Consider the following 24477-nt stretch of genomic DNA (forward strand, 5'->3'; position numbering starts at 1 on the left):
TCTTTTGAAAGGGTTTGGTCACATCACACCCCTAATACTAGTAATTTTGCCACAAGGAGAAAACATGAAGTCCTTTTTTGGCTTTAAAAACTCTTAAGAACCTGGCTCCCACTACTTTCAAGACTTTGCCATCTCCTTTCCCATCCCTGGATCTCTTTTGGTCCTCCTAGGACACTCTATGCCCCTTTGGAGGGCCTTGACTGTGACTATCTTAGAACCTTCTATTCCCCTTTCCCCAGCACCACCTTTCTACATAAAGTCCTTCCTGGGACCAGCTTCTTGGTGACCTCTCCTTCCAAAACTTATCTTGTATTTAATAATTTGTATTATTTTTGCTGTTATTGCCTTGGGGCAACCAGGTGAAGCAATGATATACATGAGGGAAATTGAGCAATGGAAAAGACCCAGGGCACAGCTAGGTGGCACAGTGCATAGTGCCAGGCTTGGAGTCAACATTCATCTTCCCGTGTTCAAATTTGGCCTCAGACACTTACTGCTGCTTGCCTCAGTTTCTTCTTCTGTAAAATGAGCTGGAGAAGGAAATGGCAAATCCCTCCATGATCTTTGCCAAGAAAACCCCCAATGGGGTCACAAGGAGTCAGACATAATTGAAAGTAGACATGCTGCCTTCCCCAGTGGTATGTAATGGGTTGGGTTTTCTGGCATCTCTGCCTAGCACCTGGCCGACAGTGCTCAATAGTGCCTGATGGATAGGAAGATGTGCTAACCTATCAAGTACACATTCCCTACTTCCTTTAACTGGGACACAGCATTTGGTTGCTTTTCAGTGGCAATTATTAAAAGAGGATAGGTTCTTAGTTCTCCTGCTCATAAGGTATTTGGTTTGATAGGTGGTCTGGTTTTTTTTGTTTGCAAAAATGAAGGGGATGACTCAAATGTGTGGTCAATCCCAGATCAAAAAATTCCTATTCTAAATTGTGACATTAAGAAAGCTTCAGATTATCATTTACGAAAGTATATTTAGTAAAACAAATACTCACAAATTTAAATAACTCCCATCAAGATTTATTTCATCTTCAAATATTTATTTACAAACTATATTAAAAAATGAAAATATGTTCTTCGTCTTCTTAACATAATGCCTAAGTAAAGGAGAGGCAGTGGGGGTGAAGTGGATAGAGCCAAGAAGATCTGGCTTCTAGTCCCATCCCTGACACACACTAGCTGGGATCATAGGCAGGTTCACTTGGCTGTACTGGCAGAAATTTCCTAGCCACATCAGTGAGTCCACAGGGTCAGTCCTTATTCCCTAAATGGGAACTAACACACTGACAATTCCCTGCAGTGCTGCATTGGTCTTAACCCATTAGAGAGAATACCAAGACTCCCTTGAAAACTTAAAAGATGAGAAAAAGCAGTTCAACTTTGTCCCAGGGGTCCTTGGAACTGTGCAGCTTACACATGCAATCTCCTTCACACTGCTAAAAGGCCCTTCATGTCCATTACGGACCCAGTGGTGGCCAACATGGCTCCGTAGTTTTCAACATTCTAAGTCTGTGATCTTCACATGGAGGGATCACTGCAGGCGAGGAAAAGTTCTCTTCTGTGGGTGACCTCCATAGCACATACAAAACAGGCTTGAGTCTGCTAGAAGCGGGTAAGTCCATTTTTTAAACCCTAATTCTACATTTTGAAAAAATATAAAATTTGTGCAAAAGCTATACTTTACAGTGAAAAATTCTCACTAAAGTTACCAAGCTTTATACACAATGCAATTAAAAAGAACAAAAATAACAATAAACTAGAGGTTGTGCTTGAAGTCATAGGAATGCCCTTAGTGGATCAGCAAAATGCCTATACAATGCACTTTTATAATTACATATGTAGATTTTACATTCAAATTGTTTAAGAGGTTCAAATCCTTAGAGTCTTTGCTGAGAAAGCCTAAGACAGACAACTCGGCCTAAAGTTTCTTTAAGAAACACAATAGTGTTTGCTCCATTCTACAAACCCTCTTTATTTTCAATTGCTTCCCTACTAAGTCTTTGTGAGATTTTCTTTTTTATATCTCTTTAGTTTGATCATCTTCTTCAAGTTTCCTGATTTCATTTTTTAAACAATTGATAGTTTCACGACTTGCTTTTAATCTCTCTTTAAGTTCAGCAATTTCAAAACTTGTTTTTTTCTTGGCAGCTTCTAATTTTTCCCTGGTTTTTACTTCAAGTTCAGCAACTGAAAAGAAAAAAAAAAAAAAAAAAAGATAAATCACTTTATTATTTTTATATTTCCAATACACATGTCATGATTTTAATACTATTTTCAGATAAAGGTTTTCCATAATCTTTGACAAATATGGGAAAAATCAATCTTTAAGTTTTACCTCACACTCAAATGGGGCAGAGCATTTATACATTATTGGTGAAGCTGTGAACTGATTCAGTTATTCTGATAAATTACTGAAAATCATACAGAGTGACCTAAAATACCCTCTGACTTAAGAGATTCCACTTTGACCTCCCTGGAGGTCAATGACAAAAGAAAAGGTCCATATACATCCAAGTATTTATGACAACAACCTTTGTGTAGCAAAGAACTAGAAACAAAGCTAAACAAAGCCTATGCCTCTATCAGCTAGAGAATGGCTAAAGAAAACTACTTCCTTTTACTCCCCTAATCTTTGTAGAAATTAATGTATTTAACTGTCTCTTGGATCCCATCTCTTCCAACCCTTTCCAACAAAACCCCAGTTTCATTAGTAATCATTCCATTTTGTCTCATGCATTTTCAGTTTTTTCTACTTTACTGAGTTCATTCCTTCAGCTTTACAAACATGCCTGAGTCTATTTTACCTTTGAAACAGTAAGAAAAAACTTTTACTTATTTGTTTTAACTCCTCAAGCTATCGTTCCCCTTCCCTCTTCTGCTTTATTCTCTGATGTAGTATCCTGCACTTGCTGCCTTTTTTTTTCCACTATTCACTCATTCTCCAGCCCCTTGTAACCTGGCTCTGCCCACACCACTCAAATAAAACAAATTCTATGACCCTTATCAAATTCAATGGTCTTCTGACACCATCCTATTTGATTCCTTTGCAGCATAAAACACTGGATTATCTTCCCTTTTTTAGGTCCCTTGACGCCACTCTTATGCTTCTATTCTCTGATTCTTCTGTCTTTTATTAGCTCTTTCTCTTCTTGGTTCTAAAACATGAATCTATCCTCATGTTCGGTCCTAAGTCTCTCCTTTGGAATTTCCAACCACTCACATGGTTTCAGTCATTTTCTCAAATATGTTACAAATCCTTAATTCCAGCCTCAGCACAAAAGGTGCTGACAGTTATTTATGACAATTGCTTTTTCTTTATCCCACATAAACCCAATAAATTGTCAAGTCTTTTTATCTTGAGGATCCTCCTTTTACTCCCACTAAAACTACCTTAGTTTAATTCTTTTACTAACTAAAGTCTCTCTTCTTCTCAAATTCCTTTCTGTAAGTAATGTTAAGGCACCGCAGAGATAGCCCTTGTCAATTAAAAAATATCCAGTGTTTTGATGCTTACTGAATCAGATCTATACTTCTGACTCTGACAGTCAAGGTGTTCCACAATTTACTCCAAACTATTTTTACAACTTTATGTTGTAAATATATATATATATATATATATATATATATATATATATATATATATATATATTGATGAATATAACTTGAGAAGTTTTCATTGAAATGCCACTTAAAATAAAGGTTTTCTGCTATGAACAGATATTTACTGTAGAAGTTCATCAACATGAGAAAGAAGTTACATTTTGAAATATTCTGGCTATGATGATGATTCAGAAAGGAAATGACCCATAATGTAAACAATAACTTTTATATCGTAACACTTTTTACCATTTCAAGGTGATCTCACACAAATATAATCTTGGGGCAGCTAGGTGGCGCAGTGGAGAGAGCACCAGCCTTGAATTTAGGAGGACCCGAGTTCAAATCTGGTCTCAGACAGTTAACACTTCCTAGCTGTGTGACCCTGGGCAAGTCACTTAACCCTAGCCTCAGGAAAAAACAAAAAAACCAAAAAAACCAAATATAATCTCACTTTATTCTTATAACAAATAGAGCAAATATAATCATCTCTATCTTGAGGATGAGGAAACAAAAGCACAAAAATGGTTAAAGGTTTATTCAAGGTCAAGGCAGAAATGGGACTAGAACCCTTATCTTCTTTCCAGTCCAGTATTCTTTAAGGTTAATATAAAAACAGAATTAATTTTGTACAATGAAATATATTTTAATTCCCTAATTTTACAATTCTCAAATGCAAATTTCCCCAAACTATATGATAGCTGATGTAAATGAAAAAATGCTGTTTTCTATTCATAGGACAGAAAACTATAGTTTTGCAGGTTAAAATTTTTTTTACAAAGAATTCTGAATTAGATATTAAAATACAACAAATGTTAAGGTGAAGAGAGGTCATCAAAATTTGTATTAACAAAAGAGAAATACAAATAAAAAAGCAGGAGGAAAATCCCAAGAAATGTGTCATATGAATCTGACTTCTTGATGTCTAAAAGTATCATGGGGGCAGCTAGATATTGCATTAGATGGCCCTCAAGTCAGGAGGACCTGAATTCAAATCCAGCCTCAGACACTTAACACTAACTAACTGTGTAACCCTGGGCCAGTACTTAGTCCCAACTGCCTCATATAAAAACAAAAATAACCCAAAAATAGCACAACTTTGGGAGACATTTAGGGTATACTGTGCTATATCTTAACACTCATATAATTTACTTAAATGAAGGCTTTTTAAATAAGCAATAATGGCACGCAGCCTATTCAACACTTACATTCTGTTTCATGCTTATAGGCTCCTAAGGTTAGTTGGCGAGATGTTGTTAATAACTGCTGCATCATTGCTGTTGGATCTTGAAATATCTAGAAACAATAATAAAAGATAAACTTTTAAATCTTTTCCTTCAAAAAAGATTTGAGCTTTCATCTTTAAAAAAATTCTTACCATTTCATCATAGAACTCAGAAACCACAGTCTTTTTCCCCAGCATTGCATTGGTGTCTGACTGAAACAGCTTTAGTAAGTGATAAAGTGTTACCTATAAATAAAAATAGGTGACAAATAAGTATAATACTTTCCATTTTCATCAAAAAATATTTATCAGACCTGTGACTGCACTATGCAAAGATAGTGTCAGTACAACAAAACATTTACTTATGTAAATCTTTAGGATTGACAAATGCTTTACATATTTTTTTATGATCCTCACAACAACCGTGTAAGGCAGTGTTATTATAATCTTTATTTTATAGATGAGGAAACTGAGACTGAGAGAGTTTGAATAAATTCAGGACTTCCCATTCCCTATACCTGTAATGCCCTCTCTTCTCATATCTGCTTTTTATCTTCCCAGGTGTCCTTTAATAATTAGCTTAGCTCAAGTTCTACCTTTGTTTTTGGCTCTTTCTAATCATCCCCTGCTGCTGCCACTACTTGTGTCCTCTGAGACACACACACACACACACACACACACATCCAAACCACCCCCAAGACCTCTATGTATGTGTAATGTATATTATATATCTATACATATGCACATATATCTATTTGCACACACACACAGATATATGTGTATATAGACACATACCTATCTACATAATATAGAGCCATATGCATATTCCCATATATACATATATTTATATATGTGCACACGTAAATAGCTACATGATGTGTTTCCTTTAGAACATGATCTTCTTGAGAGCTGGGACAATTTCTTTTTGCCTTTTTTTTTTTTTTTTAAATGCAATGTCTAGATACAGAGTAAACTAATAAATGCTTATTTAAATGATCGGTTCAACTGATTAGGTACCCCAACATCAAGTCCAATGGTCTACTGACCATACTATGTTGAATTCTGGAATTTATTCCACTGATTTAGTGAAAGAAATCACCTAATGTCTTTATACAATTTCCCCTTCTATTAGTGAGTAACAGTGACACTTTCCTATTATGAAGAGAGGGGATGAAATCAGTAATGAATGTTCTGTTAAAAGCCCTTCAATTGTGAAAAGAGTTGATTAATAGTAAAAGAGAGCAAATAGTAAAGATTAATAGTTTTCAATTCCTTTGCCTTCAAAAAGAGAATCATGTCAACAGGTGATGGCAATTCCAGAGACAATGTTGAATCCACTGTTATATAATATAATATAATATAATATAATATAATATAATATAATATAATATAATATAATATAATATAATATAATATAATATAATATAATATAATATAATATAATATAATATAATATAGTATAATATAATATAATTATAATATAATATAATATAATATAATAAAATAAATGATATCTACTACATACCAGGCACTGTGCTAAATGCTTTACAAATAGCACTTCTGATCTTCATAACAACCCTGTGAACTACTTTACAAGTAAGGAAACCAAGGCAGATAACATTTAGCAGATAGCAGGTCTCAGAGTAAAGGTCTAAGGCTGGATTTGATCTTGAGCCTCTGAGTTTCCAAGCCTGGTTCTATTCATTGTTCTGTCAGCTAACCCAAAATAGGTTTACAAAATTCCACATTACCAGTTTTTTTTTTTTGTTTTTTTTTACCAAATAAATCAGGAATATTAGGGAAAACCCAGTAAAAATGAAATAGCTTTTATACATTATGTGTGATGCTGAAGTCTGCAGGTAAGTACATAATAAATGCTAATAAAATGAAAATGTCTTGTTTAAAATGAATTTCTATAAAGAACAGAGGTGGCAAAAGTGATTAGTTCTAGTCAAGTAGGTGATTGAGGTACTTATGATTAATCAAAGAGTAATCATAAGTCTACAATCAATTATTAATTGTAATCAATAATTAACAATGGAAAACCAGTGAGACTGAGTAGCCATATCATTAACTTGATGTATATGCCAAAACAAGGTATTAATGTTTGCATCAAGAAAAAAAATCATGGGCAGCTAGGTGGTGCAGTGGATAGAGCACCAGCCCTGAATCCAGGAGGACCCGAGTTCAAATCTGGTCCCAGACACTTAACACTTCCTAGCTGGGCAAGTCACTTGACCTGCCTGGGGGGTGGGGGGGAATCATTAAAAATTTTATTTTTACTCCAGTCTATGGACTAAATTATTTGCTCACTCCTGAGAGGTATATTCAGTTCATATATGTATATATATTTACAAACACATATTTAATATCTTCATTGCCAAATATATTATTCTATCCCCAACCACATTCCTTGTAATAAAAAGTAAACAAGAGAGAAACAGTTTGACAAAACTAACCAACATATCAACTGAGAATACATGCAATATCTAACAAAACTGCTTAACATGGGGAGCATTTTTCCCAGTAGGAAAAAATGTTTCCACATTGTCAGCACACTGTGGAAGTATCTGAATGGAGGATTGGGAGGGAGTTGGCCTACATCAGGTCTAAACCATTTTTGCACCATGAACCCCTATTGTAGTAGGTTGATGTCTATGGACCCCTTCTCGGAATAATGTCTTTTTTTTTTTTTTTTTTTTTTAAATCCATCGCTAGTTTCATGATATCTGTTATTTTAGAATCCCTTTTATTCTTCTGGCTTTTAAATTTAATATTTTAATTGCCTCCCAATTACATGTGAAAACAATTTAACCCCCTTCTCCCAATTTTGAGTTCCCAGAAAGAAGCAATTTGATATGAGTTATACATGTGGAGTCATTAAACCAAAAGTTTTAAAAGTTACTTACAGGTCTCTCATTAGGATCAATGAAAAATATTTTGATGATTATTTCAAATTCACCCCAACCTGTTTCTGTAATCTCATATGGTGGCTTAGTAACAACTGAAAAAACAAAAACAAAACAACAAATAATGCAAATGCAAACAACTGCTGTTTTTTTTTTTAAATGTTATAAATTAAAAATCAAAATAATACCTCTTAAAGGATTGCCATAGCTTTCGTGCAATTTAAACTGGATTTTTTTCACATATGCTGACATATCCTAAAATATAAGCACAATGATAGATTATGTTCTACTATCTGCAAATTAAATGCATTAAGGGGATAGTAAACTGCACAGGCAATATTTTAATTTAAAAAAATATATGAGTGCCTCCAAATACTTTTGGTTTGAAAACTCAATTATTTTTAATTGTCCAGACAAGTTGATGGTACATAGTGCTGTCCTACAAGGAATTAGCCCCCAGTTAAACTATTCTAAAGTCCAGATTTGGACTATAGGAAATTTACCTATATAAGATAATGTTCCCAGAAAAGGGCTGTTGACTAGAATTTTTCTAAAGAAAAAAATTAACAAAAATGGATTATTATGTGCCTTACCAGGGTCTTGGGCTTTGGCTTTTGGTAAAAATGACCATAAACCCTATATTTAATCATCCATAAATAAAATAAATATATAGTATAAGACCTACCAAAGTAAACATGAATAGAGTAAACATAATTAATTTGGCAGAGAGGTAAATTTTGGCTCGAGGAAAAAATAAGAATCAGTGCTGCCTTAATAAGTTCTTTATCATTGGAAGACTTTTTATGGAGACTGGAGTTCTAGGATGCAGTAGAGGAAATTTGTGATTTAGCTTCTTAGGCTTGGTTGAGTTATGAAGTCTTTTCCAGCTCTAAGATTCCACCTTCCCAAGTCATTTGTTGCTTTAGTTCTTATGTTCCTACACTATAAATTATTATGAAGTATAAAGAGATAAGAGAATTGGATTCTAGTCTCTGCCATTATCTAGCTATGTGACACCTAAAAAGGTCTTTCCATTACTATGGGCCCCTGTTTCTTCATCTAAAAACTAAGGAGTTTGGCCTGTTAAGAATGATTAAGAATGCTATGTGACTATAAACCAAATAGAATTGTTTTCTAACAAAAATACAGGAATTATACAAATTCAAATGAAAGCTATTCTTCAGGCATTTACTCAAATGGACCAGCTCTATTGTTTAAAATCATTTTGAAATTCCTCTTTAAGAACTTTCTCCTGAAACACTTCTAAATTCCAGTTAACTTCATGGAGCTTCTGCAATTTCCCACTCCACTCTTCAAACTGATCATTTGTATTACTCATGCCATTCTTTAAGTGACCTGGATTTCATCACAGAACTTATATGATAGCTCTTTGCATGCTTTTCTCATTCCCTTTCTATTCTGCAAACTCCAAGCTCCAGGAGAACAGGGACAATGTGTGCTCTTAGCACACACAAGACCTCGAAAGCATATATGCCTGTAAACTGTTGGCTGAATCCTTACATCCCTATGAGATCAAGTTAAGTTTCTCCTCCCTGCCATTTCCCTTGCAATGGAGTAAATCACCCACAAACCTTGGAGAGCACGGCTACAAAAAGCATGGAGAGAGCACTCCAGGGACAGAGATTGGCTTCTTTATGACATTTCACTTACGCATTACTCTCCTATGATAATTTTTAATGATGGCTCTTAGCTTGAACTCTTGGGAGTTTGTTATGACTCTTTACTCTCTTGTGTCTTATTACAAGGGAAATGTAATTAAGTTTATCTCACGACAGCTATGGCATCTAGCCTCTTCTCAATACCATCCAACTAGTGCAGGTCTCCCTTCTGCTTTGTCTGAACACTGTAGTAGTATTATAGCTGTTCCTTACTCTAATCAGAAAACCTGTGGTGGGTTCACACTGCCCCAAGGATAAATAAGCTGGCACCCAAGACTGTCAATCTGGTCCTATCCTTCCCCCCCCCCCTTTCCCAGCCTAATATCACAATATTTCCATTATTATATCCTATGTTACAATCATGAACTAGTCATAGGCTCTGGCTGTCATTCTGCTCTGCCCTAGCACTATCCTTTTGCTCATCTCATCCACCAGACCTAGAAGGGTCTTTTCTCATGATGAAAATACTTGTCCCAGATGAAATACTTACCATTTAAAAAATAAGACTATCTTTTATGAAGATTGTTCCCCATCCCTCTCAGTCAGAACTTTAAAGTTTTTGTATGAGTTCTTGTCCTGGTACTTATTGTCAAAACTGTATTGAGTTTATTGCTGTATAAAACTGTAAACTTGAGTAGACTGACCACTTGATTCCTTTCTTGTACTTCAAATACCCAGCACAATTGGCTTCCAAGATCCTTCATGACATAGCTGCTCTCTTACCTTTCCTATCTTTTTACATCTGTATGCTGAGAGGTTCTTTCAGACTCAGTGGTCCTGGCTTCCTGCGGTTGCATAAACAGTGCACTTCGTCTCTCAGTCTCAAATATTTTCTCTGGCTATCCCTGGGACCTAGGATGCTCTCTCATGTCTGCCCACTACCTTCCCTGGCTTTCTTTAAGTCTCAGCTGAAATCCCTTGTTCTGCAGGAAGCCTTCTCCCCAACTCCTCTTAACTCCAGTGTAATTCCCCATCTAATTATTTCCAATTTATCCTGAATCTGACCTGTTTGTACATATTTGTTTGTTTGCTCTCTCTACCCTTCTTTTGTCCTTTTTGGTATCCCCCAGAGCTTAGCAAAGTTTCTAGCACATAGCAGACCCTTAAATATTTACTGACAGATTGACATAATTTGTCCTAAATAAGTGTTTAGCACATTTTAAAGTGTCATTATAGATAGCATGTTAAGATGACTGCTTGAATAGTTTCAGATGAGCCTGGCTTTCTTTCATACTGCAACAGAGATCTCAAACAAGTACCAAACTGAACAATGATCAAGAAATTTAAAAAGAGAAGGGTTCCCATCTGGCCCAGGACTACACAAAAAAACCCAGAAGCCTGTGGGAGCCATGAAAGGATTTCCACTGTCAAAGTCAGAACACATATGAGAGAACAATCCAGAAGAGCAAGAAGTGCTGTGGTGATCAAGAAATCTCTGGTAGCACTCTGACGATAATTTAGGGTAGAGAGGGTTCAAAATGCGACTCTCTAGAAGTTTGCAATTTTAAGCACAGACCAACTAGAGAAAGTTTCCAAGGAAACTGAGGTAAGGACGAAAAGGAATCTGCCCACCCTACTCAAGAGTTCAGGAGAGTAACTCCACAACAACCAAAAGCAGAGAAAAAAAATCTTGGCTATAAGGGGTACATACTTTTTTTTCCTTGGAGAAAGGAAGTGAAATTTTAAAAATTCAGTGAAACAAGGGCTATGGAATAAAGAATTGAGAGATAAACATATAAATTAGAACAGAAGTTTTTATCCAATCGAGATACCCCATGAAAATTATTAGACTTGAAAACAAGGACTACTTTTTGCCTTTTTTTATCTTCAGTGTTTAGCAAGTGCCTGGCTAAATTAGCTTGCTGGCCAATTGAATCAAGTAGAAATCATTAATACCATGATATGATAAATAAATATTAGAACAAAATCAAATCAAAAAAAATTTAAAAAGTTATCTATACTTTTTTAAAGAGCCTGGAATACAAGGAGAAATAATTTAACTTCTCAAAAGCCATGATCAATTAAAAAAAAAAAAAAAGAACAACATGGATTCTATATTTAAGAAATTAGGAATGAAAACAGCCTAAAACCTATCAAAACCAGAAAACGAAGTTAAAAATAGAAAGAATTCAATCACTTCTCAAAAGAAATTTCAAAATGAAAATTCCCATAAATTTAGAAACCAAAATCTAGAGTTTCCAAATTATAAACAAAAATTAATGCAACTATCTGAAAAAAAAAAAAAAAAAAAAAAAAATCCAGCCATGGAACCATAGTAAATATTGCACAGAACTTTGTAGTTGCTATTCTAATGGAGAAGAAATTTTACACTGATATTCCAAAAGGCAAAAGACAAATGTATATACAATTAAGAATAAACTGCTGTATAAAACTGAATATAATTACAGAATGGGGGTGGGAGAATGACCGTTTAATAGAACAAAGGACTTTTCAAACATTTTTTGATGGGAACTCCCCCCTCAAAAAACATGTCATCCCTCTTCACTCCCTTAATCCCCTTAATAGTCATTAAATTGTGAACTTTTTAAAGGCAGGGACTGTCTTTTGTCTTTCTTTATATCTTAGCATAATGGCTAGTCATTACTGACTGAGGTAGGATTTCCAGACTCCAGCTACTGAAAATAAGGACTCCAAAAAAAAAATCTCCCAGGAATGTTAGAAATCAGTGGCAGCAATTTGACAAAACTAATATCCAATACCATATAACAAGTTCCAAATAGATACATAACCTATATATAAAGTGTCAAATTACTAACAAATTAAAGTATGGAGATACTTTTCACAAGTTTGGATAAGTGAGGAGACACTTCACAAATTTAAATGGAGAAAAAGTTCTTGACCAACCAAGGGCCAGAGAAGATCACAAGAGTTCTTCAGTATAAGCAAGATCAAAGTGGGCTGAATTAGAAGGGAAACAATTAACCAGGGGAAAAAAACTAGGAAATTTCTCTGATAAAGGCCTGATGTCCATGGCATATAGGGAACTGATCTAAATATATAAATGACAAGCATTCCCCAATAGTTATATATGGTCAAAAAATATAGACAATTCTCAAAAGAAAGGCAAACTATCAATAGCCAAATTTAAAAAATGCTCCAAATAATGCAGTTAAAAGAAGTGCAAATTACATAAACCTTTGAGGTTTTATCTTCAGCTGGGCAAAGATAACAAAAAAAGGGAAAGAAGCAAGGCAGTAATTATTGATCCATTCTCTGTAGTCAGGAAGCTCATCAGAATTTGTAAATCTTTTCAGAGTGGTTTTTCTTTATGATTTTTCAATATAGATTGTTCTGCTGTTGATGCTCACTTTACTCCTAGGTGTTCATACTAGTCTCCCCAGATTACTACCTGTTCTGCTATTTCTTCTTTTTTTTTTTTTTTAATTTTATAATTATAAATTTTTTTGACAGTATATATGCATGAGTAATTTTTTTTATAACATTATCCCTTGTATTAATTTTTCCAAATTTTCCCCTCCCTCCCTCCCTCCACTCCCTCCCCTAGATGACAGGCAATCCCATCCATTTTACCTGTGTTAACAGTATAACTTAGATACAATATATATGTGTAATCCAATTTTCTTGTTGCACGTTAAGTATTAGATTCCGAAGGTATAAGTAACCTGGATAGATAGACAGTAGTGCTAACAATTTACATTCACTTCCCAGTGTTCCTTCTCTGGGTGTAGTTGTTTCTGTCCATCATTGATCAACTGGAAATGAGTTGTATCTTCTTTATGTTGAAGATATCCACTTCCATCAGAATATATCTTCATACCGTATTGTTGTTGAAGTGTACAGCGATCTTCTGGTTCTGTTCATTTCACTCAGCATCAGTTGATGTAAGTCTCTCCAAACCTCTCTGTATTCCTCCTGCTGGTCATTTCTTACAGAGCAATAATATTCCATAACATTCATATACCATAATTTGCACAACCATTCTCCAATTGATGGGCATCCGTTCATTTTCCAGTTTCTAGCCACTACAAAAAGGGCTGCCACAAACATTTTGGCACAAACAGGTCCCTTTCCCCTCTTTAGTATTTCTTTGGGATATAAGCCCAGTAGTAGCACTGCTGGATCAAAGGGTATGCACAGTTTGATAACTTTTTGGGCATAGTTCCAAACTGCTCTCCAGAATGGCTGGATTCTTTCACAACTCCACCAACAATGTATTAGCGTCCCAGTTTTCTCACATCCCCTCCAATATTCATCATTATTTCTTCCTGTCATCTTAGACAATCTGCAAGTGGTATCTCAGAGTTGTCTTAATTTGCATTTCTCTGATCAGTAGTGATTTGGAACACCCTTTCAAATGAGTGGATATAATTTCAATTTCATCATCTGAGAATTGTCCGTTCATATCCTTTGACCATTTATCAATTGGAGAATGGTTTGATTTCTTATAAATTAAGGTCAGTTCTCTATATATTTTGGAAATGAGACCTTTATCAGAACCTTTAACTGTAAAAATATTTTCCCAATTTGTTACTTCCCTTCTAATCTTGTTTTGCATTAGTTTGTACAGAAACTTTTTAGTTTGATGTAATCAAAATCTTCTATTTTGTGATCGATAATGATCTCTAGTTCTCCTTCCACAGGTCTGAGAGGTAGACTATTCTCTGTTCCTTTAATCTATTTATGATCTCATTCTTTATGCCTAAATCATGGACCCATTTTGATCTTATCTTGGTATATGGTGTTAAGTGTGGATCCATATCTAATTTCTGCCATACTAATTTCCAGTTTTCCCAATAGTTTTTTTTCAAATAATGAATTTTTATCCCTATTGTTGGTATCTTTGGGTTTATCAAACACTAGATTGCTATAGTTGTACCCTTTTTTGTCCTTTGTACTGTTCTGCTATTTCATATGGTGTTTATTCCTAGGCCATACTTTCCATTCAATTTATCATTTGATATAAATTAGTTTCCATTTTCTATTAAACAAATTATAAGCCCTGGAGTGCTTTACTTTGCTTATTTATTTACCAATTATAATTATTTTGACAGATTAAGAAATACAGACCCAGGGAAAACCGATGTAATCAAAACTACAAAAAAACTTCCTAAGGAAATTCCTGTGCTAATTGATGATGTAAAGAGCATAACTATAATTATAAAGTGTGTGACCACATTAATCATCTTTATATTAAAATATAATGAGCTGCCCTGAATTTATGATGTAAAAGGGCCAGTTTGAGCTAAGAGCCTGCTTAAGTAAAAATGCACTGACTAGCCCAACTGCACTATATACCAATCAAGAGACCTATAAATAATTGTGAATTGTATCTTGGGGCCTCAGACAATACACCCCATTTTTTGGTAAAGGTTGATTTCTTTGTCCAGAAAGGCTTCCCACCTTCTTTTTTACATTATCTAGCCCTGTCCCCCATTTATAGATTTAGGATTTGTTTTGCTTGAATATATTTACTTGTTATCGAGGTTTGTTTGTTTTTAATCAAGGGTAAGAGGTCAGGAGGGAGAAGTTAGCTAGCTAGTAATAGTAATATTCTTCTTTCCAGTCCCCAGGGGAAAACAGTTATCACTAAGGCACTTTTTTTTTTAAAAAATGTAAAGAAAAGAGTTCAGACAGAACCAGGTAGGAGAGTATTAAACTATCATTCTGAATTATATACCTGAAAAAAAACAAAAACTAAACTAAAACCCCTAATATCTCATTATCTCATTAGTAAGAACCTAACATCTCTCCCTTTCTTTTGATTTAGAACATAGGGTAGTCATATTGTATATGTGTATGTATGAAAAATTCATGTTTATTAATGTAAAATTTAAAGTAACAAAAAATTTAATTAAAATTCATCTTAAATGTTGTAAATTTGTAATATGGATATATAATAATGGATATGTGTAACGTGCTGTTGTCTCCAGAAGCTGCCAATCGCTCTCTGGGAGGAGATCTGCTGTGTCAACTCAAATCTCTTGGACAGATTCTTCTTCCTGTAGAGAACCGTTGTCTCCAGACAGTTGCCGTTAACTCTCGTCCAGAGAAGTGACTTCCCTCTTTTATCCTCCCAGAGAATGGGTGTGGGATAATGCAAGGGCTTCTGGGAAAACTTACTTCAACCAATGAACTTGCTCCTCCTAAGCATGCAAGCTTTCCCCAGAAATTCACAAGTAAAACTCCCAGTCACAGCCAGAACTAGAGAATTGTCAAGTACCGACTTAGCACTTAATAAGATATTTCATTATCTCATTAGCACTTAGTAAGAACCTAACATCTATGCAAGATAGATTAACATCACCATAAAGGAAAATAAGGTAAAGACTATATATAATTTTCCTAATTTGGACATTTTTTAAAATGTGGACATATTTTAAACTTTTATTGTTCCTATTATCCTAATTTCACATTTTATTAATTTAGTATTTCAAAATTGTTTCCCAATGTAAAACTGAAGCCAATGTTTTAAAAACTATGCTACTATACAAATAATACCTTATCACATTCTTTTAAATATATAAGATAGCTGCAAGCATGGAATACTTTACAAACCCCAATTTTAGATTAATATAGTTAGTAGCAATATTCATACAAGTGGTAATATCATAACCTTTGGGTAAGTTAAAAAATGTCCTCCCATGAAAATGACATACTGAAAATGTATGACCTTAAAGAATTTTCTTTAAGTCATTTCAATGAAAATAAATTTATAAAAGCTGTTGTAATTATTTATATAAGACAAAAATATTTCTCTTACCTCATTTCGGTATGGCTTTACATATACTGTCCATTGATGTGTGTGACCATCTTCTTCTCTTTTCTTTCCAAAATAACGAGCAACATTGCCATAAACTATAGGTTTAACAATAGTAACCCCCTAAAAAAGAAATTATTTTAAAACTCACTAAATATTATATTATGACTCAGAAATTAATAAAAGACAAAAAAGTCCTAATCATATACTATACCTACAAGGGGTCTAATAATTCAATGTTAACATTCTCATTTCCTTATAGTATATCAGTTTATATAAATATTTATAATGCATAAAGTTATACATTATACCAGATAAGAGTTCTGGTCTGGAAAATGTTTTATAATTGTGCAAAACACTTTGAATGTGAAAAGGAATAATTATTTAAATGCTATTTTTAGAATTCTTTGATGCTATTTTACAGTTTAAACTAATTCAATGCAAATGTCTATAATTTAGCTTATGAAATTGATTAGATAATGAAAACACAACAAAGTCCCCCCCCAAAAAAAAAAAACCTTTAACAATAAAGATAGCACGGGCAGCAAGGTGGCGCAGTGGATAGAGCACCAGCCCTGAAGTTAGGAGGACCCAAGCTCAAATCTGACTTCAGACACTTAACACTTCCCGACTGTGTAACCCTGGCAAGTCACTTAACCCCAATTGTCTCAGCAAAAAACAGAAACAATAAAGGTAGCAGGAGGCAGCTAGATGACACAATTGTAGACAAAGTGCTAGATTTGGAATCAGGAAAAACAGTCAAATCAAGCCTTAGATAACTAGCTGTGTGATTTTGGGCAAGATCAGTTTTAGGGTTGTTATGAGTATAAAATAAAACGCCACACAAAACTTAAAGTGCTATAAAAATGCTAATTATTATAAATTTTTAATTATATGTGATTCTGAAACACCATATGTTATGTTTGTGGAAAGTAAAGCATACTAAGTGACCAAAATTCCATCATTGTAGGTTAAATACAGGCAGTCTTTGCAATCTTTACCATCATCAAACATTTAACAAGTTCACACTTGTCATTATGCATTCTATCAGTCACTGAAACAGCTCCCCACCATAAAATTCAGTCAATTGCTCAATGTCCTTGTAATATTTTAACACAAGCTGGGTAGGATGTAGTGGGGAGGGGTGGGATGATAAAACAAGCAAATACCTTAAAATTCTGATAATCTTCCAATAAGAACAATAATTCAAGAATTTATTAAGCATCTACTATGGATCAGGAGCTGGGGACAGGAATTTAATCTGTGATTTCATGGGTCAGGGAATTCCTTGATCAAAACAAATCATCTTCTTAGTAACTTTTAATGTGGATGGAGATATATGTTCATATTAAAGCAAAACATTTATTGGGGGTGGGGAGGGCACCAGTTCTATGATTTCATTAACATATGGAACCAAGGGTAAGGAAATGCTCTCAATCCGTGCAGGTCAGCACTACTCAGAAACTCTTAAATCTTAAGAGTTTCTGAAGGCACTGTGTCTAGAATTCTCTTTACATTTATTTTGAATATACTTTTATATTAGGTTCACAGATTTAAAACTGGAAATTAGAGTTGCTTGAGACACTGAGAGGTCAAGTACCCTTCCCCTAGCATTTATTCTCTTCATATTTATTCTGCATATTCTTGAAATACAGATCCATAGATTTGGAGCTGGAAGGGACCTTTATTTTTGTTGTTGGGTTGTGTCTAACTCTGTGACCCCATTTGGGGTTTTTTTTGGCAAAGATTCTGGAATGGTTTGACATTTCCTTCTCCAGATCACTTTACAGATGAAGAAACTGAGGCAAACAAGGTTATGTGACTTGTCCAGGATCTGAGGCTGAATCTGGACTCATGAAAATGAGTCTTCCTGACTCCGGGTGTGGAACTATCCACTGTAACAACTAGCTGAGGTGGCCCTGAAATCTTAATCCTTTATCTTAGACAAATGAAACCTTTATTAAAGGCTTACTATGTGTTAAGTATTATTGGGGATACAAAGAGAAAAAGACAGTGCCTGACCTCAAGAACTTTGCCTTCTTTCTAACTGGGGGAGTCAGCACGTGTAGAAAGCTCTGAGTGGTTCTTAATGCCAGCACTCCTTCATTAATGTCATTTCCAGGGGCAAATACTAGTTTCTGATGTTGATGCATTTGACAGCACCAAGGACTTTGAAAACTAACTTAAAATTTAAATGACTGATTTGGGAAGCAAGATTTTTTACTCGTCTTCCTTTCTCCTAAATCCAGCCTTCTAATTCACTGAACCACTTGTGTGTTCCTTACCTCCTCAGTTACATCAGTTGTTTGCTGAAATGTGACAAGTCACTTTCTGTCTGCCTCAGTTTCCTCCTCTGTAAAATGGGAATAACAGTAGCATCCTACCTTCATAGGGTTGTTTGGAGGATCAGCAGAGTTAATGTATGTAGAGTACTTTAAGTATTTTATTACTGCTAATAATAAAAATAAATAAATGCTACTATTATTAATAAAATTATCAAAATATATGTAAACGCTAATATTAATAAAAATCACTAAGAGATATTCTGCTATTATTAACAAAAATTGTCAGTAAAACAAAAAGATAGAGCAATGCTAAGTATTAATAAAAATAAATGGCAAATGTTAGCTATTAATAAGAATTAATAAAATATCAAAAGAAATAATTCTAGCTAGTATTGATAAAATATTATTTATGTTAATAATATAATTAATATTCGTTATAAAATATAATAAAAATATCAAAAGATAATAAATGCTCGCTATTATTATTAATCAAACATAGGGTCCGAGTGCAGTTGGAAGCACCGGTAGCGAGGAGGTTATTTCATTTATCATATCTCCTCCTAGACGCCCAGCGGGGCTCAGCACCAAACACAAACTAAAGCTGGACGGTAGACGTTAAGTGTCAAGAGCTTCCTCGATTGCTCCTCCCTGCGGTCACCCACAGGTATAAACACAGAGAAGCCTGGGCTGAAATTAAAAGGAAGACAGGGGGAGGAGTCGGAACGGTTGAACCGGAAGGAAAACAGCAGGGGCAGCTCGCACCAACCCTAAGCCTCATTTTTTTCTTCCTCCGTCCTCCTCCCGGTCTTTTCCGCTACCCCCACCCCCACCCAGCCGACACTAACCTTCACTCTCCCGCCGGAGTCAGGCCCAAATTCGGCCATTCTCTTGAACATATTGCACCGGGGGAGAAGCCGCCGCCGCCACTGCCGCCGCCGGGAAGAGAGGGCCGGGGCCCCTCAGCGGCGCCGAGCGCTCCTCCCGCCCGGGCCTCGCTGTCTGCCTAGTCCGAGAGGGGGCGAACCACCGGGGCCCGAGGGGCCGCGAGCCCGCCTGCTTTGCTGGGCAGCGCGTCCTTTAGGCCCATCCAGTCCCGCGAGAGCGGGAAGAAGAGGAGGGGGGAGGAGGAGGAGGAGGCAGTGGGTGAAGGGAGCCGCGCGTGCCCGGGCGCGCACCCTTCTGCGGGTTAGCGGCGTGCCACTGCGTCTGCGCGGGCTGGCTGCGTCGTCGGTGTCACTGCGTTTGCGCGCGCCTGAGGAAGGCGTGAACTAACAGTTTTAACCGCGCTTTACTTTTAACCTGTTGTTTAATTCTCCTAAGCCTGGAAGGGTGATCTCCATTTTGCCGATGAGACAACTGAGGCAGACAGATTAAATAAATTGCCCAACTACTCATCTTTCCGATTTATAGCCTGCCCTAAACCACTCTAGAGAACAGGGGGCAGAACGTGTCGCCCCCTCGTGGTGCCAGGCGGGAGCTCAGCCTCTCGCTTACTCTGGAGGAAAGGGGAAAAATAAATGCCCTTCTCCCGCTCTCCTGACGTCCGTGATAATTTATTTTAGATCCTGCTCTAGGGACGTGCTAACAACTGGCTCTCAGAGACACTGAAAGTTAATCACGTCTCATTTCTATGAGCTGTCTCCGCGCACCATTCCCCATTCATTTGCTGAAATTTATTCATTGTTTAAATGTTGAGTTTAATCGACACTTATGTGTTATTGAGCTTTTATTTGTGTCATGGTGAAGCATTTGGACCCCTCCAAAAAACGACAAATATACAAAACAAGACACTTAGGATTACAAAAGAAACCACTTGTATTGAAATGCAATTATCAAAATATTAATGTGTTTCAGGTTAAAAACTAATGCCCCAAATAGACAAACCTTGTGTGATGTCTCTTAATGCTAGCCGCCTTCCTAGTTATTGTAGTATTATACACATTTAGTTATCTCCATAATCTTTGTAATAAGTCCATGTGATCTCCCCTTTACATTGTGAGCTCCTTATTTATTTTTTTCCCTTATTGTACACACACATGTCATTGGTTCTGTTCTAGTAAGCATTCTCAGTGATTTTGATGCTTTTCACATTTTTAGATGGTACAAAGATGGTAAGAATAGCCAATATGTTGAATGTCAGAAATTGTAAACAAAAAGATTGACAGTTCCACAAGAGATGGGATCGAATAGGAAAGAAATGATTAGAAAGAAAGGTAAAATTCTATGCTTGGGGTTAAAAAAAAATTCAAGTATAGAATGGTAGAAATACAACCCGATTAACATTCTTATAATACAAGCCTGTGCCATTTTGCTGCTCAACAAGCTGTAGTGGTTTCTAGAATAGCACACAAACTCTTTTTTTTTGTTTTTTAAAGCCCTTTACTGTAGAGGAAGGCAAATAGTGGGGGAACTCTGGGTGAGGTATAAGACGCTTCAGCCCAGAGGAAATCTGCTGACAATATCTGGTCTGGCTCCCCATTTTCCCTTTGGTGTTCTCACCTTTCCTGAGAAGTCAGGGAGGGCAGGACCATCTGTGTTATACTTGAAACAAGGATACTTACAACAAGATGTTAACTCAGTGGAATTAATGGTTCTCTAATTCACACATACTCAGTGTACTATAATGATGTAATTATAATAGGGTATTTAAACTGGGGACAAAGTCAGGGAGACTGGGTCAGACTGGTTCAAACTGTAGGAGGAAATTGGGTCAGACTATGACACACACAGACTGTGTAAGAGACAATAAAGACTTTGGACTTTATTCTTGTCCATTGTCCTGGTGTCTATCTTGCTGACCAAGGCCCTTCCAGAGGACCTCCAGAAAGCTAGCCTGAACATGACACTTTACAATATGGTTCTAGCCTATTTTTCCAGGCTTGTCATATAATTCCCTTCACATACTTGTATTCTAGCCAAACTGACCTACTTTTTGTTCACTTTTATCCAACATTCCATTTTCTTCCTCCTTTTCTTTGATTAGGCCGGCCCTTATACCTGGAGGTCCTTCTTATCTTTGCCTTAGAAAATTCCTAGTTTTCTCCAAATATTAAATAAAGTGCCACTTCTTACACAAGACCTTTCATGATTCTCCAAGTTAATGGAGCCCCTTTCCACTGTGATTTGTACTGTCACTGTATCTAACTCACCTCCACATCAAAGCTCAACTATCAGAAGGCAGGTCTGAGTCAGGCCCAGTCCAGAACATTTCCCTATCTTCAGAAGTCCCAGATACTGCACTTCCTTGGAGCTTACTCTCCACACCATCAGCAATTTGATCCTCTTCCCTTTCTTTCCCCTTCTTCTCCCCCTCCTCCCCCTGAATAAATTCACTGTGAGGAGACCTGAATGATTGGTGAGACCTGCCTTTATGCATTGTCTTTCCCCATTAGAATGTAAGCCCACTGGCAAGATTTACATAACTTGATGTTGAACAAAACTAGTAGAACCAAGAATCCATTGTACACAGTAACAGCAAGAATGTGCAATGATCAACCATGATAAACTTGGTTCTTCTCAGCACTTCAATGATCCAAGGTAATCCTAATAAATCTTGGATGGAAAATGCAATCCACATTCAGAGAGAAAACTGTAGGGACAGAATGTAAGTCATATATGCTATGTTCACTTTTTTTTTCCTTCTGATTTATTTTTCTTTCATGGTTTTCCCCTTTTGTTCTGATTTTTCTCTCCCAACATGATTCATAAGGAAATGTGTTTTTTTGTTTGGTTGGTTGGTTTTTTGTTTTTTGCTGAGTCAGTTGGGGTTAAGTGACTTGCCTAGGGTCACAGAGCCAGGAAGTGTTAAGTGTCTAAGACCAGAATTGAACTTAGGTCTTTCTGACTTCAGGGCTGGTGCTTTATCCACTGCACCACCTAGCTGCCCCAGGAAACGTATTTTTTAAAAAATGAATGTACACATATAGCCAGAAAAAAAAAAATTTTTAAAGATTATAATCCTGTTTTGTTGTTTATATTCCCCATACATGATGGGGGAACCCTGAAACTCTCCTGACAGGGACCTACCCTTTGGGCAGTTAAATGGTTTCATGGAGATTGGCCCAGGACCACTCCCTACTTAGCTCAAACTTAAGTGGTCTCATTTAGCTGGAGATCTGGGCCTGATATCTCTATTGAGCTGAAAATTGGCTTAGAACCACTCCCACTAAGTGGTCTCATTCAATTGAAATCTAGGCCTGGGGGCATTGACAACATAGAAGTAATCTCATTCAATGGAAACTTCAGTCTCACACTTGAGATTATAGGAATAAATGGACTTTTCCTTAAAATAATCAGTAGCATCTATTTAAAACCTGTCAGTAAGCATCATATGTAATGGGGATAAACTGGAACCATTCCCAATAAGATCAGGAGTGAAACAAGGTTGCCAACTATCACCATAACTATTCAATATTGTATTAGAAATGCTAGCTTTGGCAATAAGAGTTGAGAAAGGAATTAGAGTAGGTAATGAGGAAACCAAATTATCACTCTTTGCTGATGATATGATGGTATATTTAGAGAACCCCAGAGATTCTACTAAAAAGCTATTAGAAATAATCCACACCTTTAGCAAAGTTGCAGGAATTAAAAAACAAAACAAAGCAAAAAACCCTTCAGTCTCAAATCTGTTATAAAAAGGAGCAATTTGGAGCTCATTCTTTGCAGAAGCCCAAAAGCAGGACCATGCCAGGCTAAGGGACCCTCTTCCTTGTCATAGCTGCCTGTAAGGACTGAGAAGACATTCTTCTCTCTAGTATTAACCCCTCTTTATCTCTCTCTCTCTCATCGTCTCTCTATGTCGATCTCTCTTCCTCTTCTCACTCAGTCTCATCTCTCGTCTCTCTCTCCTCTCTCTCTCTCATCCCCCCACTCTCTCTCTGCCAGGATTTCTCTGCTAGACTTTTACTTCTCTGCCAGGACCTTGCCACTGAGGAAGTCAATCTCCTAGAAAAAGTTGACTTCTCAGTGCCAATAAACTTCTTTTTGCCAGTATAACTTTTCAGGTTGTGAATTCTTTTACAAAGGACCTATGCCGACCAGAAGGAGTTCCCACAACTCCCTGCCCTGCCACAAACCTCAATATATATATTGCTTGGCCCATACTAAGCACTTAATAAATGCTTTTTCTGGGGAGTGTTGGTGTAGTAACTTAAAAGATTGATGAGTTGATACAAAAGGCCACAGCAGTTTTGATTTGATTACTGTGGCCATAGCAAGGCAGCTGACAAGGTGGAGGACTGGATAAGGTAGTTGGTCTAGGCCACACCAGATATAATACAGTAGGTGTATTTGCACTCACATGAGGGAAGTGCATACCCTGAACAAGAGTTTCAAAGCTGAGATGAATGATCCCTCCAAGGACTTGGGGCTATGGTTTCTGGAGTTTGGACTATTCCTGGTAAAGAGAAGTAGGCTTTCGACAGGGCTATTGACAATATGGTCCTAAAGATAGGACATCTGCATTGGATGTGAAATATAAAACTTGTGCTAGAGACTTTCATGATATGTAAACATGGTTTATAGGATATTTTTTTCTGCTCTTAGCTTGAATTCCCCACCTAAGAAATCTGGGAAAAGAATATAGTTGATACCTCCATTCCTGAGACCAATTCATATTTGCAAATATGCAGTTCACAATGTAAAGATGGGAAGTTCTGAAAGAATGATGAAAAAAAAATCTCTCAGAAAAGAAACAAATACTCATTGTGAAATCCTCTCCAAAAAGATCACTTTGGTCTTCTAGAGTCAGTCCCCTATTGTTGGATTTGTTCTCTTACAGTTCTTGATAGACCCAGCAGGTGTCACTAAGAAACAATATTTTGTAATTCTTTGTATTTCTCAGCCAAGTGATTTATTCCTCTGCACTATTGTCTAGGTTTTGCAGACAAAAATTGCAGCAAAATCCTTTTAGTTATTGGAAAAAAAAACCTCAAATGTTTTCCATGTTTGGCAGGAAACAATTCACACATGTTGTGGGGATGGATGCAGTGGCAGATTAGGGACTTCCTAGTGTGATTATCTTTTTTTGGTCAAC

The 24477-nt window shown here is 36.2% G+C and overlaps 1 protein-coding gene across 1 annotated transcript; it reads right to left on the reverse strand.

Annotated features, from left to right (window-relative positions):
* Window positions 1-1004: 1004 nt before the first annotated feature.
* Window positions 1005-19652, reverse strand: YEATS4 (YEATS domain containing 4). Its single transcript, XM_074269652.1, has 7 exons — window positions 19286-19652; window positions 16159-16278; window positions 7926-7992; window positions 7738-7832; window positions 4982-5074; window positions 4812-4899; window positions 1005-2193 (listed from the first exon to the last, which is right to left on the reverse strand). Exons 1-7 carry the CDS (start codon window positions 19334-19336, stop codon window positions 2024-2026), a joined length of 684 nt encoding a protein of 227 aa, XP_074125753.1. The 5' UTR covers window positions 19337-19652; the 3' UTR covers window positions 1005-2023.
* Window positions 19653-24477: the final 4825 nt, after the last annotated feature.

Source organism: Sminthopsis crassicaudata, chromosome 5 (assembly GCF_048593235.1).
Source record: "Sminthopsis crassicaudata isolate SCR6 chromosome 5, ASM4859323v1, whole genome shotgun sequence".
NCBI lineage: Eukaryota > Metazoa > Chordata > Mammalia > Dasyuromorphia > Dasyuridae > Sminthopsis > Sminthopsis crassicaudata.

Excerpts from the sequence above, each read along its gene's own strand:
- YEATS4 (XM_074269652.1), bottom strand. The coding sequence starts at position 19,336 with ATGTTCAAGAGAATGGCCGAATTTGGGCCTGACTCCGGCGGGAGAGTG. Across the intron at positions 7,833-7,925 it reads CTATGGCAATCCTTTAAGAG|TTGTTACTAAGCCACCATAT; the intron begins GTATTATTTTGA and ends TTGTTTTTTCAG. Across the intron at positions 5,075-7,737 it reads TTGATCCTAATGAGAGACCT|GTAACACTTTATCACTTACT; the intron begins GTAAGTAACTTT and ends TTTTATTTATAG.